At 40.2% G+C, this 13,457-nt stretch overlaps 1 protein-coding gene across 1 annotated transcript in view; it reads right to left on the reverse strand.

Annotated features, from left to right (window-relative positions):
* Positions 1-13,457, reverse strand: part of ANO2 (anoctamin 2) — a 276,926-nt gene that overhangs the window by 145,418 nt on the left and 118,051 nt on the right. Inside the window, exons 10-12 of the mRNA XM_089669916.1 lie at positions 10,656-10,790; positions 9,066-9,226; positions 1,352-1,434 (exon numbers count right to left, since the gene is read on the reverse strand). Of these exons, the coding sequence (XP_089526042.1) occupies positions 1,352-1,434; positions 9,066-9,226; positions 10,656-10,790 (379 nt within the window). The remainder of the gene's footprint in view (positions 1-1,351; positions 1,435-9,065; positions 9,227-10,655; positions 10,791-13,457) is intronic.

Genomic DNA, 13,457 nt, shown 5'->3' on the forward strand with positions numbered 1-13,457 from the left:
TTTTATTTGAACGACTCATGATATCCCTTCTTTTTCCTTAAGATTTAGTGTTTTATGCAGTTTACGTGCAAGTACGTTCAAGAACTAAAACTACATTTTTCCATGTGATTGTATTAAATAGTAAAAAAGGCAAAAAGACATGAAAATCTCATTATACCCAGTTTTAAATCATTACTTCTTGGCAATTGTTATTTTGATTTTCTGCTCTGCCAAGTTTAAAGGAAACCTGTACTGCATGGCAGCCATTTTTTACCTCTGCCTCTGAAAATACTAGTTGCCTGGCTGTCATGTAGCATCAATACTTTCTCAGTTATTACCTAGAACAGGTAGGCAGATCTGCAGCTCTGATTGCACTGATTTTCCAATATGCATGGCTGTTTGTGTCAATAACTAAGAAAGCATTAAGACTAAATGGCCATTTCAGAGGTACATTTCCTTTAACTAAATTTGTGACTTGTGTTCTGGCTTCTCAGACCCAGCTTTAAAGATCTTTAAGCGTGATCTGAAATTACAGCTTCTATAGGACAAAGAAGTTTTAGATTTAGGTGTACAAAGGCTTATTTGCAGATTGCAGACTGATCAACAGATTGCACAGGGGAGAGTCAAAGAAGCTACCATTAAACACATCATGCATTAGCCCTTGTGGCACTGACTTTACATATACTTCTCATCAGCTGAACTCTTTGGGCTCCTCTCTAATTCCTTAAAAAATTATTTGTGAAATGATAAAGTAGCTTTTGTCTCCTCCTAGGTTCCATTCAATGAATAACAAATTAGTATTTTTTTCTTGCAAGATCATTATCATACATCCATCAGACCTACTAACCTTAGCCAAAAGTGAACTCACACCTATCTTTAGCTGAATTAAGGCAGTCCCATCACTTTGATTAGGTTCTTAACTAAACACAACAAAAAACACTCTTATCTGACCTGCACTATTTTTGGCCAATGCAGTGCACCACAACTCCCACTGCATTCTCATCATGCACTGTTGTGCACTAAAGGGCAGATGCATTTTTTTACTGTACAGATGCATGGTGTTACTATTCAGAAAGAATGTTAATGCACATATATAGCACAAGCACTACATGCCTTAGCACTTTACAAATTCGGATTTTGTACTGTACATCTTGTTTTGCTTTTGACAGTTAAATCACATTGGCTTTAAAAATTGCTTCTAATCAGTGGTGGAACACAGGTATGCAGGCACAAGTTTAGAATTTTACAGAGCATTTTGCAGTACTGGTGCCAGGTTGTCAGTTTCTGCGTGTTCTTTTGAAAGTCACCTCTGCTTTTAATTAAGCAATTTTTTTAAAATGAATTTCTTAATATATAAATATGGAAGACTTACTTCTTCTTCTTCTAAGCCTGTAAGGTCCCAAAAGTAGCTTAACCTCATTTGCAAGCGTTTCCAGTGTTCAAGGAATAAGGTAGCTGAAAGTCAAAAATGAATAATAGTTAAAGTGAAGCCAACATGAATAGAAAGTAGAGACATGATAGTTTATGATCTATAATTCATATGTAGGGGAATGTATAGTCTTTTTAATGATCAAATATTCATATTTAAGAGCTCAGCTTGATGTAAATAATGATTTGTTTGTTAAAAACTGTGTTGTTATGTCTATTTTGTATATTTGTAATTGTATAAGTATGTAGGTAGGTGCAGTCTGTGTTCTCCACTGTAGGTGGCATTCAGTTGCAGATGGGAGAGGAAGTTGAGAGAAACTCTATTATTTCCTTGGTCACCCAGGGCAGTGATCCAATTGGAAGCTCATGTCCCAGGTGACCCTGGTGGCCATCTTGGGTCAGCATATTCTAGTTAAGACTCTGACCCCTGGGTTTGGTGCACATTATGTGAGTGGATAGTGTAGGGACAGGTTCCCCATCTGTCAGGGACAGTGCTAATGATAGGGAAAGGTTCCGGTGGAGTAGGGAGAGAGCAGGAACTACTTCTACCTTCTCAGGAAGTTTCCCCTTTGGGTTGGACCAGCCAGACCGCACTCCACTCCTCGTGGCAGACACTGTTGGCATCCCTGAGTCTTCAGACCACTGTCTCCCCACTGTGCGGCTGTAAGTAGCACCAAAGGGGTGAGCCTCACCACTGGGCCTGTTTGTACTGTTGATCTACTGTTTCAGTACATTGTTCTTTGCAAATTGAGACTCTGTGAGCTTACTGCACACTACGCAGCACCTACCCAACAAGTACATGGATGCAGCCATATATGCACAATACATATTTAGGCTTTACTTCCTGGCTTGTCTTGCTACCCAATGGTTGTGCTTTACTGCTCTTATGCAAGTCCAAAGCTGGGTACACTGTACACACAGAATATTTTCATCCATCCTGTGGATGAAAATAATGTAACAGATAATGTAACACACTATACAGTGCAGATGGTGGAGTTTCCCGCTGCAGCTATTGCATTTTGAAAGCCACAGCCAGCACCTGTCAGAAAACAAGAATAGCATCTGCATCTCATGGGATGCAGCTGCTGTTCAGCTAACAATTTACTGCCCGATTTGTGGGTGGGAGGCAGCCAACAGGGCCAACCACGTAGGGAATTTCTACTGGTTGCTCAGGTATATATGAATTATTGCTTAATAATATTTTGCATTTTCCTTTTTAACTAGTAGGTGGAACTTTAGGCTTAGTGTATTTTCAAGTTTCTCATTACCTCCTGCTGAAAAATTTTTATTTACAGAGCTAAGGAGCTCAAACTGAAGTTTATACCCAGTGAAGTGACTCCAGGAGCAGTGACTCCGCTCAGAGCAGTAACCCCTCGAGGGCAATGATGCCTATCCCTCTTTCCACCTTCCTTAAAAAAACCTTTGTCCTCAGCTGACATTTCAAACATTCTTCTGAAAATGCTAGTTACCGGACTGACGTTTCTGTACTTTTACATTGTGACCTAAAGATCAGGTAAAGTCCACATGAAAACGAAAAAATAAATGAGAGCACCAAATTATAGCCTCTCAACCCTCAGCTGTAAAGGCAGGCACAATTGCACAGTACTTTTTCCTGTCAGAGATTAATATCCAGGAGTTTTTGCTTTGAGACCAGTAAACACCTTTATGCTACATTGCCCAAGCCCTGATGAATGGGGATTTTTGGCCCCCAAAACATTTTGGCTGTCCTTTGCCTTCCTTTTGTTAGGTGAGATAATATCAATAATGGGTCTTGGAATCTTTTGCCTCTCTCTAGTTTTTCATGTTCACTTGGACTTCTCAATTTGGATGACCCTTGTCTTTCAGGCCCCCATTTGTGAAGAGCTGTTGAAGCCAAGCCAAAATTATGTCCAGTACAGTTCCTTCTTTCTTTGGACCAATGATATGAAGTCAGGAAAAGGAAAACTCAGAGTGGAGTCAGGGCTCCTATTCTGCATATTTTGTTCTGAATTAGTGAGTCAAAACGTACAAAAGACAGGGAACCAGAATAACAACCAGAGAGCTAGAATTTCCAGAAGTGGATGGGTAGGAATGGCAGCCATTGTGCAAACGGCTGCTCCAATCAGTAATAATTTTAGCACTGGAATAATACAAGGGACTGCATTGTTAGTGGACTGTATTTCACCAGATGGCATGGGGGTTGATTTATTAAAGGCAAATAGGCTGTGCACTGCAAATGCAGTTGCTCTAGCTCTCAGGGGAACATGCAAGGAAAATTTGAAAAAACAGCATTTTACTTGCACATTATTGAATGAAAGAAATCAGCCATGCTTCGCCTCATTTTGGAGCTTCCTCACGGATCTAAAGCAACTGCATTTGCAGTGCACAGCCTATTTGTCCATGGTATTGTAAGGGAAAAATATTATGCATATAAATGCAATATGAATATGTTATAATACGCTATGAAGTACCGTTACATTTCATTTCCAACATGTAAGGCAATAAATTAAATTTTTTTACATTTTTATCTTTTATGTAATTTTTTATGTATTGTGTTGGACATTTATTATAAGTCACAACTGAGTTAAGTAGAAGAATTAAGCTGCACTGTACTACAGTAAAAAGATATTTATAATTTTAGTTTTAGTAGGTTTTTCTGAAAAGAGTTAATTTTTTTGCAAAAATGAAAGTGAACACAAAAGATCAGAGGTACAAATCTTGGTGTGAAATACCAAAAAGAATCCAAACTAAGGGCAGAAATAATAAAGTGCAACCATACAATGAGGTCCATATTGAGCAGGAAACACCACCTACAACAGTCCTGTTCCTTAGGCAGGCAATACATGAGTCATTTTCTTTGGTTCAACCAGCAAGTTGAACAAAAGAAAATGAATCAATACCCCTATCCATGCATTTGAGGTGCATGGAGGGATCCCTCCTGTAGAGTTATTGTAGTCTGAGAAGTGGGGTGCCTTCCCCACCGTCAGAATCCATTCATTCACTATAGCCAATGGCACTGATCGAGCAAATAATTTGCAACAGTCTGCTTGTACAGAAGTCAATCAAAAGGTCAGCTTCTGTACAAGCAGACTGCCCCTAGATGGATCAAAGTTTGGCTGGTCCCTGCTGAACCATCCGAATTTTGATCCATCTGTAGCCAGCTTTAGAGCCTAACCTTGGCCATGCGGATTATGTGTTTTTGAGAAAAATATCATATAAATAAACCTTTTCTTTATTTTTTAGGTAGGGGTACAGGACAATGTTTAATTCTGATTTCTAGCCAAACATAAGATTCAATTAGCTATACCCACAAGCCAGAGTTTCCTTTGCACAGGAAAAGGGAATTTTTCCAATCAGATATCAGAGTGGAATATGAGCAGGAGCCATTATCACAGCCTCTTAACAAATTGCCTGCTTCTTCAAAGAACAATAAAGTCACTGAGGATAAATGCACCCCCTCCCCCAATTAGACCGAATCAATGGAGCATAGATTGCTCATTGTCCTATTCCTGAAATGTACATGTGAGTAATAATGTATGACAGTTTCCCCGCAATCTATGCACTGTCTGCTAGCGATGGGTAAGAGTAGATGACCCTGCTTCGCTCAGCACAATGGGAGTGTCAATCAACACACAGAATGTCCAACATAAGCGGAGTATTCTGCTCAGAGAACATATTGTAACCGGATGCTCAAATTCAAGATGAGTCAGGCTTACATAAGGATCCAGTGTCTGACTTGGAAAGGTTTATTCTACTCAGTTTCAGATGCACAAAAAGGATCATTGGTCTTAACTTTCTTGAAAGTCTTAAAGGGTCAGTCCACCCAATACTGACTTTTCAGTTGATGCCTGGGCTGAGTGATCGCTCAGGTTCCAGGCTCCACCCACCAACCATTCAGTAATGGATTTTCAAGTATTTCATATGAACTTGGCAGTCTGATAGCTGACTGCTTAAAGGATTATTTTAAATTTTCCAAAAAATGCCTATGCAGTTAAGGGTTGCCTGTGGATAAAAACAAACTGTATAGCTTTGACTAATGTTGGATAAGGCCTTGGCTATAGATGTGGGCCATTTACCTACCTCCCAAAGCCTGAGTGAAAAACTCCCAAAGATTACATCACACCGTTCTGCCTTGTTGCTAGGTTGTTGCTATAATTAGGAATATATTTGCTTGAATATTTAATGCTTCACTGCTCCTGAATTCAGAGTAGAGTTGCCATTCTTGTGTATCTGCTTCCACTACAATGGGATAAGAAGATGTTGCATGGGGTGTGTCTATCAGCATTTTCACAGCTGATTCACATGTCTGTAGCTTGTTAATCAGCACCTGGCCACACCTAGTCCTGCCCACTGCTTTCTGGATTGACAACATGGCTTCTGTTGCTGAAACCTTCCCACTGAAGGATATGGGAGGGGGAACATGTCGGACACAAATGAGGGAAGATTTGGTTCAACATGGGTGGTAAAGGAAGTCTTGTGTTTACTCTATAAAGCTAGTGCATTGCATAGTTACTAGATTTGGTACTTGTTTAGACCATCATAGATACAGGAGCCTTTAACTGTACTTTAAATCACTCTGGGATATTAAAGGTTTGTGGGTATAAACTTACTAGGATCCACCCGTAACCTAAATAATATCTTAGGGTTTCCCATAAAAGGCCAGTTATAGTTTTAGGTAGCATATGATATTGCAAAGCATGAAGGGATCATAATTAACTTTATACATAGTTTATTTCACTTGCATTTCCTTGTGTTGGTTGGTAACTCTCTAGTATATGTATGGCCAGAAAGGAATGGTAGGCTCTTTCTCTGGGGACATTACTATTATTATTATACAGGATTTATATAGCGCCAATAGTTTTCTCAGCGCTTTACAGAGTAAAGGGACACAATGCAGCAACAATACAGTTCAATACAAGAGGGATAGGAGGGCCCTGCTCCTTGGAGCTTACAATCTAGGAGGGAGGGGCTAGTGGTACAAAAGATAGTAACTGTGGGGGATGTATTGGTAGGAGTAGAAGATTCCATTATTAGCTGAGGGCAGGATAGGCTTCCCTGAAGAGATAGGTTTTCAGGGATCGCCTAAAAGTGAGCAGAGTAGGCGATAGTCTGACAGATTGGGGTAGAGAGTTCCAGAGGATGGGGGATGCTCTGGAGAAGTCCTGGAGACGAGCATGGGAGAAGGAGACAAGGGAGCTAGACAGCAGGAGGTCGTGCGAGAAGCGGAGAGTACGGTTTTGGTTATATTTGGAGACAAGATTGGTGATGTAATTTAGGGCAGAGTTATAAATGGCTTTATATGTTATTGTTAATGTTTTTAATTTTATCCGTTGGGCAATAGGGAGCCAGTGGAGGGATTGGCAGAGAGGGGTGGCAGATACAGAACGGTTAGTAATGTGGAGGACCAGGGTTCAGGGAGATATCCCCAGATGTTAGGAGAAGAAGGAGGGTGAGAAAAGTAAGATGGAAGCGGGATGAATATGAGTGCACATGCCTTCCTGTCCTGGTGTTTGGGTCAGCAGGTGAGTAAAGTATCATCAGGAGGTGATGAGAGCAGTAGTAGGGAGATGGTAGCAGTGAGGGTGAGATATATAAGCTTTGGGGTGGAGCAGAGGGGTAAAGAAATGAGATTTTGAGAACAGAGGATAGTAATATGAAAAGGAGGAGTAGAGGTGGCATATTAAAAGGTAGATGGAGTGGCAATCAGACTTGTAGGAGATGTTTCCCAGGGTGTTTGCTTGCAGTCCATCCAGAGTGCAGTAGAGTTCTTTGTTGTATCTTCCTGCTGCATGAGTTATCCTGCTCTAGTTAAACTGCTGTGTTCAACTGCAGCTCCACACTCCAGCATAATCCACACTCACACATAGACCTTCACCCCATCTGTGACTGTGACCTCCCCCCATATGCTGGTCTTAATTTATAGGGAGATGGTCAAATGAGCAACTCTTCTCTGCCCCAATTAGGAACTGATAAGGATCACATGAATGGGGGGGGATGTTTCTCAAAGACAGACCAGACACAGGCCAGAGCCATGAAAGAAGTGCAACAAGAGGTGAGAATCAATTAACACAGACCAAAATATATAGACTATTTGTTCTGAGATTTGCAGAAAGTCTGAAGTAACAGTTTAGAGTGGAGATGAGAGCAGCAATTTACCCAGAGATAGCAGAAGTCTATAGAAGACACCCATAGACGTTGTTAGCCTACTATTATGGACATTTCAGTAAATGCCTGTGTGCTGACCTTTAAATTTCTGAGATTCCAGGCACCAGCTACCAACCTTTACAAAGGGATCTCACATTCATACATATTAATGTGCTGTGTATATTATTGTTACATTCATACATTATAATGTATTAGAAACTTGTCGGTGTGTGAACTCATTGGGATCCATCCATAAATATTAGTTTTTGGTGGACCCCTTTAAGCCTAAGTCATATTTGGTAGTATAAATAGGGGTTGTAATGGAACTGACCCAGACTGCACTTGAGTACTTCCGTTAGAATACTGCTTCCCCGTCTGAACACTGACAACAGACACCCCAGCCGACCATACAAGACTAGACGACACCAATCTGTCTGAACATTGAACTCTTTATTTTAAACTCAAACTGGCTTTTATACAATACACACTGAGACTGATCACATAATCATATGTAAACACAGCTATATACAGAAATAGACTTAACACTAAACAGTAAGTTAATTAGGTTAGCTAGCTGGGTGACCAAAACAAAAGGTGAATGGGAATTCACACCTAGACAATGGTTTGAGGAATTAGGATCTCACTACAGAGCAGATGGTCCTGCTCCTTCAATTCACATGTCTAGTTCAGAATCAACAACCAGGAATAGTCTTCATATGGCTGATAAATATTACAGTCCCATCTGAAGTAATTCCAACTGCATTCTCAGAGTCCATTAGTCACTCTGTGCCCTTAAGAGACACAGGATGACTTGCACATAAAAGGGATATGGGGAGTTGAGACAGGGGTCTCCCAACCTCTGCAAAGTAAGCTGGGTTCCATTAGCCCACCACTCATGGTGACCACAAGGATGCATCTATGAACCTGTACTATGTATCATTAAAGTATATGTCAACCCTTACCTCTTAAAACAACCCATTCAATTTAAAATAGGAATGAAAGACAAAACCTTTGTATTTTGATAAAAAAAAGACTATAAATACTTTTTCTTTTATAAGTGATCACATATCCTATTTTCTCAACTGCATAAGGAGATTATTAAGGTGGGGGTGGGAAAACAGCAGCACACTGGACTTCCCAGTAAATGGCTGTGCAGGATGGGGGGGGGGGGTCTGTCAGCATAAGTCTAATCATAGGAGGACAGGTAGGCTGTAGGTTCAGAAAACTGACCATGCTGAGATGGATGCGCTCTCATGCCTAGTGTGGTTGGTTTTTAATAGGAAAGCAGAGTGACTGGCAGGAAAACCAGGGGTTTCACAAAAAGGAAGCAATACAAAGAGAATAGGATGCTTTTTAACACAAGTACATGGTACAACAGGCACATATCAGGAATATGAAATGCTGGGATAACATATTGTTTAAGTGTATGTATTTGTCTTTTTTTTACCCCTTCTTTGTGTATTTAATCATCCTTTGTGGGCTGTAGCTTTGAATTTTCATATTACTTTTGTAAAATAATCTATGTATTTACTTACCCCAGAGAGCCATGAAAATAGAAAAGAAGACAGTGGCTGGGTTGTCAAATAAGTGGCTGGCACGTGCTGTACCGCAGGCAGAGCTTAGATTCCAGTAGTCGCACGCCTTGTCACATAGTGGGCACATGGTGAACGTTTGGTCTGTGTTGCACATTTCTTTGCTGTGGAAGCACAAAGAGGACCATTGTCACTTTCACACTAAATTTAAATGGATTTATGGCTCAATATATAGACTTTGTTATTGTTTAGGTTATCATCTGTAAGGCATCCCTGAAACTGCACTTGTGTAATTAATAAATAAATACATATTCATGTGTAGCTACTCATCCATGATTGTACTTGTACTCCTTATTTTAGGGATAGCTGGAAGCTCAAATGAGTGTTTTTTTGTACCTCCAGTGGAATCACATGCTAAGGGTTGCAGAGACCTGGGACACAGCGGGGTTTATTTACTAAAGCTGGAGAGTCCAAAATCAGACTTCCTTCTGCATAGAAACCAATCAGCTTCTAACCTCAGCTTGTTCAATGAAGCTTTGGCAATGAAACCTGGAAGCTGATTGGTTTCTATGCAGAAGGGAGTCTGATTTTGGACTCTCCAGCTTTAGTAAATAAACCCCAGCATGTCCTTGTAGGACCAGGGCAGGGGACACAGCCTTGAAACCTTGGGCTCAAAGTGAGTGGGTTGAATGATGCAGGGTGTCATCCAGCCTGGAAGAAGATTGGCAGCTGGAAGCTGCAGGAAGGAGTCTGAGGAGAACAACGCAGTATGTATGGACCTACTTTTTTTATTTAGACAGGCTGCTTGGGGATCAATTTTTGTTGTTAATGCCCAAAATGGAATTAGGCTTTAATGTATATTTGGTTCGCAAAAATTCAACTACGTAGGAAAATTTTCATATAAATATTCCCCGCCAGCAAAGGTATCTCCAAAGTCCTTTTCACCTATGCTAGCTTTCAAGCAGACATTTTAACCCCCAAACACAAAAATACAAGGTGCATGCAGCATTGCAAGCCAATCCATAAACTTCATAAATGTAATTTGTCCAATCAACTAATTTTTCTTAAACTTACACTTTAGTTTTGTAGTTCCTGAGACACTGATGTCACAGGTGCACCCTGAGAAGGTCACACCATTAATGCCTTCCAAGGAGACCTGGCCTCATCTGGTGCATGCGCTGCTCAAAATTTGAGGTGACTTGTTATTTAATGATAACAAGCCACCCCAGATCAAATACAGTGCATGCATGAGATCATAAAAATATCTACTGTTACAGAATGTAATAGCTTAAGTTCAGATTACATACAGACAGCTGAATGATTGAAAGAGTGACTCACTCTCTTTTCCTCTGTACAGGCTAGCACAGACTTTCAATTAGAGAGACACAGTCTGAAAGCAAACAGCTTCTGCTTTGCTATTGTCTTTAAAAAACATAATGCTTTGACATCATTTTCATGGGTGCATTCAGTACAAAATATATATTTGTAAAATAAAGATTTTATATACATATGCAAAAATACAAAAAAGGCAGGCTAAAAACATAGACTAATAAAACTGATCTAAAATTTTGAAAGTTTCCCTTTAAACCTTACCTAGGAATGTCACCATCGATGGTTATACATCCATACAGAAAGACTATTATCCCAACTAAAGAGGCAGGAATTAGCAGCCATGTGTAAAGTCCAAGCCAGGCAAAATACAGTCCAATTTTTTCTCCAAAATATTTTCTGAAATGAACACAAGGTAAAGACAAAGAGAACAGCTATTTTTGTAGTATGTGAGTTTGTTGAAATACAGTACATGAAAAAAAGTGTGAGCAGGACTAAAGGACTGCCCTTGGTATCCTCACTAGTGAATGAAATATAAAAGGTGCAGCGCTAAAAAAATGAATGAATCAAATATACTTCTAAAACATGTGCATATACATAAATAAATAATAAGGTGAATAGAAGCAGCAATAAAACAAACAGAAGCAATATTAAAAGGCAGACACAGTGAGGCGCTCTGATCAGCGCTACCAGTCTAAAGTGCGAGAGTTCATGAGTTAGACTTAGACTGGTAGCGCTGATCAGAGCGCCTCACTGTGTCTGCCTTTTAATATTGCTGCTATTTGTTTTATTGCTGCTTCTATTCACCTTATTATTTATTTATGTATATGTACATGTTTTAGAAGTATATTTGATTCATTCATTACTTTAGCGCTGCACCTTTTATATTTCATATAAAAAAATACTGCCCTTCCAAACCTTATTCATACCCTTGATGTATTTATAGGTTTCACTCACATCTCTTCATTCCCTTCTGTCCTCCAAGATGTACATTAACATTACGTTTCTGAAGTCTCTCCTGATACACTATATTGCCAAAAGTATTGGGACACTCCTCCAAATCATTGAATTCAGGTGTTCCAATCACCTCCATGGCCACAGGTGCATAAAAATCAAGAACCTAGGCATTCAGTCTGCTTCTACACACATTTGTGAAAGAATGGGTCACTCTCAGGAGCTCAGTGAATTCAAGCATGGTACAGTGATAGGTTGCCACCTGTGCAATAAGTCCATCTGTGAAATTTCCTTGCTACTAAATATTCCACGGTCAACTGTTAGTGGTATTATAACAAAGTGGAAGCAACTGGGAACAACAGAAACTTAGCCACAAAGTGGTAGGCCACGTAAAATGACAGAGCGGGGTCCGCGCATGATGAAGCGCACAGTGCGCAGAAGTCGCCAACTGTCTGCAGAGTGAATAGGTAAAGACATCCAAAATTCTTGTAGCCTTTAGATTAGCACAACAACAGTGCATACAGAGCTTCATGAAATGGGTTTCCATGGCCGAGCATCAGTTTCCAAGCCTTATATTACCAAGTGCAGTGCAAAGCGGCGGATGCAGTGGTGTAAAGCATGCCGCCACTGGACTCTAGAGCAGTGGAGATGTGTTCTCTGGAGTGAGGTATCATGGTTCTCTGTCTGGAAATCCGATGAACGTGTCTGGGTTTGGTGGTTGCCAGGAGAACGGTACTTGCTTGACTGCATTGTGCCAAGTGTAGAGTTTGGTGGAGGGGAAATTATGGTGTGGGTTTGTTTTTCAGGGGTTGGACTTTGCCCCTTAGTTCCAGTGTGGAACATGACTGGCCTGCACAAAGTCTTGACCTCAACCTGATGGAAAACCTTTGGGATGAATTATAGTGGAGACTGAGAGCCAGGCCATCTCATCTGACATCAGTGGCTGACCTCACAAATGTGCTTCTGGAAGAATGGTCAAACATTCCCATAGACACCCTCCTAAACCTTGTGGATAGGCTTCCCAAAAGAGTTGAAGCTATTATAGCTGCAAAGGGTGGGCCAACTCAATATTGAACCCGACGGACTAAGACTTGGATGCCATTAAAGTTCTTTTTCGTGTAAAGGCAGGTGTCCCAATACTTTTGTCAATATAGTGTAAGTTTTATCCCCCAGACCTTTCACCATTTTTGTTACCCGTCTTTGAACTTGTTCTATCTTATCAATATTGTAAGTGAGGTCTCCAGAATTAGACACAATATTCTAAATGAGGTCTAACTAAAGAGCTATATAGGGAAATCAGGACCTCCTTCCTCCGGGTGGTGACTCCTCTTTGCATCATAATACCATGGATGCAGAGCAATGTGGGTGCAGGTTTATGAGGACCTGCAATCACAGGGTGCCCTAAGTATAATTATGAGCACATCTAGTGGCAAAAAGCAACTACTGTGGGAGACAGCACTGGGAAGGAGATGAAAATGCGGCCATTAAAAAAAATGTATATAATTTAGCCCAGAGCTGAGCTATAAAGTCGTTTTTTGATTAACAGCTAAGTTGGCACTTTATAAATTGCCATTACTGCATTACCCTGTAAAAAATCTGTTAAATAGCAACAATGTATAAGTATTAAACAGCTACATGAAGCTATCATTATTTAGCAGATTGGGTAACCATGACATGCCGATATCCATTCAATGGATAGACGAAATGGATATTCCAAATGGCTGGTAAAGTCAATGATACGTGTAAAATATAGAGTAGCAGGCTGTTGTGAGAGAGCTAACTCCTTAAACTTTCTATCTTTCATTAGCTGTGTATCACATGATACACGATCAAGAGTCGCGGTTAAAGATCTCAACTTGTCTGTCATCGAAAATGTTCTAGTGCCTCTTTCCACTTCAGATCTTATCTATCTTTCTTGAAACAACGGATAATGTTTCCGCAGGACAGATGTCATTGTTTCCTTGCCAGCTTCCCAAATGATTAACCATGCAAATCAGTTTTGGTACTTTTCCCAGCTAGGTTTGTAGCCTCTGCATCTGCTAAAATGTCCCCTTAAGCTCATGGAAATAAAAGTCTGTCTCTTTTTTTGCAAATCTTTCTCATGTTTTTTGG

The sequence above is a fragment of the Staurois parvus genome, unplaced genomic scaffold (assembly GCF_062004578.1).
Source record: "Staurois parvus isolate SC_StPar_1 unplaced genomic scaffold, SC_StPar_1.0 ptg000010l, whole genome shotgun sequence".
NCBI lineage: Eukaryota > Metazoa > Chordata > Amphibia > Anura > Ranidae > Staurois > Staurois parvus.